The sequence below is a fragment of the Cynara cardunculus genome, assembly GCF_001531365.2.
Source record: "Cynara cardunculus var. scolymus isolate 2C chromosome LG 2, CcrdV1, whole genome shotgun sequence".
Lineage (NCBI taxonomy): Eukaryota > Viridiplantae > Streptophyta > Magnoliopsida > Asterales > Asteraceae > Cynara > Cynara cardunculus.
The window spans coordinates 26,898,559-26,904,655 of record NC_037529.1 but is presented as its reverse complement, the minus strand read 5'-3'; the positions used below and the strand labels follow the sequence as shown (position 1 = coordinate 26,904,655).

General features: G+C 40.2%; 1 protein-coding gene across 3 annotated transcripts in view; it reads left to right on the top strand.

Moving 5' to 3' along the window:
• LOC112507503 (NADH dehydrogenase [ubiquinone] 1 alpha subcomplex subunit 1) overlaps positions 1-5,761 on the top strand; it is an 8,557-nt gene extending 2,796 nt beyond the window's left edge. Inside the window, exons 3-4 of one of the 3 annotated variants that reach the window (XR_003068534.1) lie at positions 5,082-5,178; positions 5,268-5,472. Coding sequence is in view for 1 of the 3 variants with exons in the window: in XM_025112121.1 (XP_024967889.1) it covers positions 5,082-5,178; positions 5,268-5,281 (111 nt within the window). In the remaining 2 variants the exon portion in view is untranslated. The other 2 variants (XM_025112121.1, XM_025112122.1) reach the window with 2 other exon arrangements.
• Positions 5,762-6,097: the final 336 nt, after the last annotated feature.

The window sequence follows — 6,097 nt, the reverse complement described above, 5'->3', positions numbered from 1 at the left end:
TTGGGGCAGGGTGATAGCTGTGATGACGACATTAGTGACATGGTGGTTGGTAGGGCGTGGGTGGGGCGATATGTGGGATGGTCCAAACAAATACGATTGTTCCAATTCTATTGAGAGATTTCATTCCAATCCCTACCAACCAAATGCATGGTCAAATTCCATCAAATTCCATTCCAATTCCTTCAAAGTCAAATTCCTTTGATGGATTCCAATTCCATCAAATTCCATTATGTGAACCAAACACCCCCTAAGAGTATTTTCTTGTTTTTCATCGTTGACAACCTGCTTTTATAAGATGAAGAGAGGGCTCGACAAAAAGAACCCAATGGTCTCATAAAAACAATTTGAGATAAAATTCAGATTGATTTTATTTCGTTTTCCCTAGCTTACATTTAGAGGACGAAATCACAGTTAGCTTCTAAATAACAGGCAATCACTTAATCCCATAACTCTTAAACTTCGTCCTAGGTAGCTAGCTATTTTATCCTAGCAATATGAGAGCAATAATAAATAGTATAACGTATGTATAGAAGGGTATCCTCAAGAGTCAAAGACTTGATACATCCACTAATTCTCTTTCTTATTTTCCCTCCTGCGATGAACCTTTTCTTTAAATATTTTGTGCACATTGTCGGTGGTCATATCAATATGACTCATTTGAAGTCCTGAAAATTCGTAGAGAGGGGAAGTGCCAAAGTGGGGAGTTTTATGTTGTTATAAAAGATTACAGAGATAAGATGGATATATCGTAATTTTTATTCTATTCCTTGATGAAGTAAATTCAATCACTCTGTCCCTTGCAATCAAAGACAAACTACTTGAAGGAATCATATTCCTTGAATAATACGAAATAAGAATCTTTTTAGTTCCATTTTATTAATGAATTCCATTCCCACTGACTCAAAGCAACATAAGGTTTTCGTTTGACTACAAATAGGTTTGTTAGGCTTCTGCATGGAGATTGAGTTGAAGGTGGATGGTATGTTGCAATGAATGATATGAGGAAATAGAAATGTTTCTGCTTGTTGAGGATAGAGGGCATGGGAGACGATGCCTAAGAGTGTGCTACCAATGGCAATGTTGGTGTAGAGATTAGGAGAGGGAGAGGGAGAGGGAGAGGGAGAGGGAAGAATTGAAGTTCAAAAGGAAATGATATTTATGTCTTTGTTAAACTGTTTTCTATTATTTATTTAGTATTGGATAGAAAATTGGTTAAGCGAAAATCGTTGTTTCCGAGTATTGCAATTATTTTAAGATTAGGGGTGTCATGAGTATTGCAATTATTTCAAGTCTATGTGAACTTTTGAGTTCATATCTGAGATACTTGTTCTCTTTAATGCACATATAATAGCATTTTATGTGTTTATTCTAGAAGGAATGTCAACAGACGTAATAAAATATCTAGAGCTGAGAATATTAAGTGGCGCCATTTGAGTACTGCTAGGACAATTGCCATCAACTCCTTTTCATAGATCGACTTCAGACGGTTCCAGGCACCTAACACTTGACTGAAATAGGCCAAAAGGTGAGCATTTTGCAAAAGTACAACTCCTATTCCATAGCCTGATGCATCAGCCTGTATGACTAACACTTGGAAAAAACCTGGCATAGCCAAGATCGGAGCCATAGTCAAAGCTGATTTCAGTTGATGGAATGCCTCGGTGGCTGCTGGTGTCCGCCCAAAGTTATCTTCTTTTAGCTGCTCGATTAGGGGCCAGCTAGACGAGCAAACCCGGAAATAAACCGACGGTAATACCCGGCCAACTCTAAAAACCCACGTAATTCTCGCAAATTCTTTGGCAGGGGCCATGCAACAATAGATTTGATCTTTTCTTGGTCCATGGCTGGCTTCTGAAATTTTGTGTCCCTAATAAGACAACTCTGTCTTACCAATCTCACATTTACTTGGGATGGCAAAGAACTGATGTGGTTGGGAAAGCTGTCATTACCATCACCAAATGTTCAACATGTTTCTCCTCACTCCGACTATAAACTAAAATATCATAAAAAATTACGAGCACGAATTTCCGTAAGTAAGGCCAAAATATATCGTTCATTATCGATTGGAATGTGGCAGGCGCATTGGTTAAGCCGAGGGCATTACTAAAAATTCATAGTGACCTTCATGGGTATGGAATGCAGTTTTGGCCACATCATCTTCCTTGACCTGAATCTGATGGTACCCAGATTTGAGGGCAAGCTTCGAAAATACTCAGGGAACTGTGGAACTCATCCAGCAACTCCTCAATAATAGGGAGTGGATATGTATAGGAACGGTGACCTTGTTTAAAGCCCGATAATCCACGCAGAACCGCCATGACCCATCCTTCTTCTTGACAAGGAGGACAGCGCTGAAAAAAGGGCTATTTGAGGGCTGTATAATCTCAGCTCCCAACATATCTTGCATCAATCGTTCAATCTCAGCTTTCTGTGCTTGAGGGTACTGGTAAGGACGCACCAAAACAGGTCCAGCCCCCTCCTTCAACTTGATAGCATTCTCTACATTCCGTCTTGGGGGAATTACATTTGGCCATTCAAAAATGTGCAGATGGTTTCTGACTACCTCCTGCAAAAACGACGGTGCAATCGGAAATGTAGGTGGGGATGGGGTCCGTTCCATTTGATTCAATTGTAGAAGGTAACCACCCCCTTCTTGGGCTAGAGTCGTATCATGTTTTTCAAAGATGCTCAGGTCTGGTCCAATGATGGGTCTCCCTGTTGCGTAACTAACGTAACTGATACACCATTGATCTGAAACTTCATAGTCAAAGTCTTCCAGTTAGTCGTGACCGTCCCCAATTTTTCTTACCATTTGTACTCTGAGAATCACATCGGCATTTCCCAGCATTAGTGGTAAAAATTCGTCGTCAATTTCCAATCACTGAATCTGTAACCGTATTCTTTGACATTCACACTGATCTTTCACCGCCTGCCTGGTTCCTAGAGACACCAAAATCACCGGTGTTAGTCATGGGAATTTTCAATTGTTGAATTACGGCTAGCGGGACAAAGTTATGTGTTGCCCCTGGATCAATCATAAATATAACCTCCGAATCTGCTAGAAATCCTTTCAATTTCAAGGTCTTCGGATTACTGAGGACAGGATTAAGACAAGTCTCAGATTGTGGGTTCTTACTTGGTTCCTCGATTGGAAACTCATCACCTTCGGCCTGTTCGTCATCTTCCTGATTCAACATAACAGTAAGCTCTTGTCGGTGACAACGGTGGCTCATGTTCCACTTCTCATCACATCAGAAGCATAAGCCCTTCTCCAGCTTGGTCTGTAATCCCTTGTCGGAGAGGCCTCTCACTTCCCCGACTGGTTTGCTCGTCGTATTGGATCCTCCCAAAACCATCGGAGCAGAATTTGCCGTACGTGGAGTTGGGCGTTGGCTTCGTCGCAGACAAAACTGGAATCGATCGAAATGGTGAAGTACCGGTGCCAAGTTGGCCTCCCAATTTGACGCCACACTAGATCAGCACTCATTACATTTACGTAAATTGGTCCTGAATTTTTCTTCCAATTCACTTGCAAGGTCCATGGCATGTTCAAGGTTACGAGGCCCAAGGACCCTGACCTCAACATGTAAGACGCTTTGAGCCCATTGGTGAACTGGCCCAAAGCAATCTCATCGGAAATATTAGATAAGGGAGCCGCTAACTCGATAAAATTTCTCTGGTACTCGAGAAGGAACCAACCTGTGTGACCGTCGACCGTTGTTCGTGAAGGGATCCTGCATTCGTTGGTCGAAATTGTCGGAGGAGCAATGATTTCATCTCTTCCCATCGGATAATCGGCCTTCGTCGATGTTCCCATTGGTACCAGAAAAGGCATCTCCTAACGCCACCACTGAATGCTTCCAACTTTTCAGATTCGTTCAATTTGTACAACGTGAAATACCGTTCAGTCCTCGTAATCCAACCATCTGGATTATTACCATCAAATAACGGCATATCCAACTTGCGGAATTGCCAATTAGATCCCCCTCTCAGGTTTATTGCCGATTCAGAACCTGGTTGCCAGGACTCCCCGTTGGTGGAGGTCCGCCCTGGTTGATTGAATTCTCAGCGGCCAACTCAGTGAATCGTTGAGTGAAAAGAGCCATCTGCTCCTCCTCTACGCTGAGTGTTGCAGCGTCTGTTGAAACTCACTAAGAGCAATCCTCACTGATGCAACCTTCTCCTCTACCGAATCAACTTTCTGGGCTACAGGATCTATTGGTGGGGGCACCATGGTCTAACAGGACGAATATACCAATTTGTTATGAACCAGTGAGACGGAAACAAAGAAACAATTGAATTATAGGGTAAAAAGGAGCTGAAAGCTTTGATTAACAGGATAAGAAATCAGAGAGATAGCTAGCCATTCGAGACGCTAGAGATCTCCCAATTTGAAAAACCAATTTCTGCATATGCCACTACAGATCCACTACAAACACGCATCCTTATTACCCAACAAGGAATTACCAAAAAGCCCTCAGCTAACAGACACAACTAACAGACTCTCAACAAGGTGATGCACTATTTTGAGCTTTAGTGGTCCCTGCCTTATCACGACCCTTCCTCCTATATGCAAAACGTATAAGTGGGTATATGCAAAAACGTATAAGTGGGTTCATGATATATAAGTGTCGTATTAGTTATTTTATATAACATTATTTGAAAAAGTGTTATACGAACAAGTGTCCTATAAATAGATGAGTGTGTATGACACTACTCAAAATTGTTCTATACAATAGCTAATGTAACACTTTATTTAAAAGGCGTTCTTAGAAAACTTGCTAAACACCCAAAAGCATTCTATAAACCTATTATAATACTTTTAGATAGGACGCTCTATGGTTGGTCCTATAAACTTTAGTCCTATAAAGTATTTGATTCGTCAAATTTACCTAACTACTAACCCGCCAACACAACCCAACCCAACCCGATCAACCTCAACCCGCAATGGTTAGGTTGGGTTGAGATTTTTTCAAACCACTATAATTGAGTTGGGTTGTGTAAATGCGCCATAAACCGTCCAACCCAACTTGCGTACACCACCCCTATTGATCACCCATCTCTCTTTTTAACAACTGCAGGTTGGTTGGTGTTTTTCTGGAGTTAATGTAATGACACGACGTCCCTTAATGTTTCTAAAACTTGAATTTGCATCTGTAGCATGTAATTCAATAGCAGGCAAGTTATATTTATGACTGAGGAGGTCCTCTTTAAATTAATTAGACTCCTAACAGTTGATAATTTGACTAACCTTGTTGCCCTGTCAGGGAATTCTGCATGATCAACATATCTCATTAAAGTTGAAAGGTCACTTTATAGGATGTTGAGTGACTAGTACGTAAGGGGGGTGTGTGTAGTCAAAAAGCGAATGTCGGTGACGGTTATGTGGCCATGAACTGAAGGATAAGATTAGAAATAACGCTATAATTCTATTTGGTGTTATTAAGATTCCATAGTATTCTGTAATATGTTATACCAAATCGGTTAAACTGAATTCTGTAACATGGGTTTCAGGAAGCTTTGGTAATTCAAGATGTGGGAGAACATATAATAACTTTGCTTTGAATTCTTTCTATGCAGTAGCACAATGTGACTTTGTCAATGCTCATAACCCGTACTTTGTGTTTTTTTGTTGCTTCCATTCCATTGTACCTTTTCTGTAAAATGCATTACATAACTAGCTTAACTTGTACTGTATAAGCTAAGCTAGTTCGATTTGATTTGATTTTGTTTTGTTTTCATCGAGAACCCTTTTTGAGCTGAATCCAGCCCTTCAACTTTGGTTTGGTTTGGTTTGGGTGTAAACTATAATGAATTAATGACTGAAATAATTATAGAATATGGGACGATAATGATTGGTTTGAGGAGGGTTTGTAACAGCATTCACATTTCTGTGTTGCTTTTTAAGTCAAAACTATATCAATCTTTCCGACTTCCACATATTCTTCTTATTCACCTTCTCAAATCAATTACTTTTTTGCATTTACTCCTCTAAACCTTGAAGACAAGACGATGCAAACTAGTTGGTGTTAAAAATTATAAAATAACTAAAAAGACATCTTCAAAAATTAGTTGATTATTACATTTTATAATATAA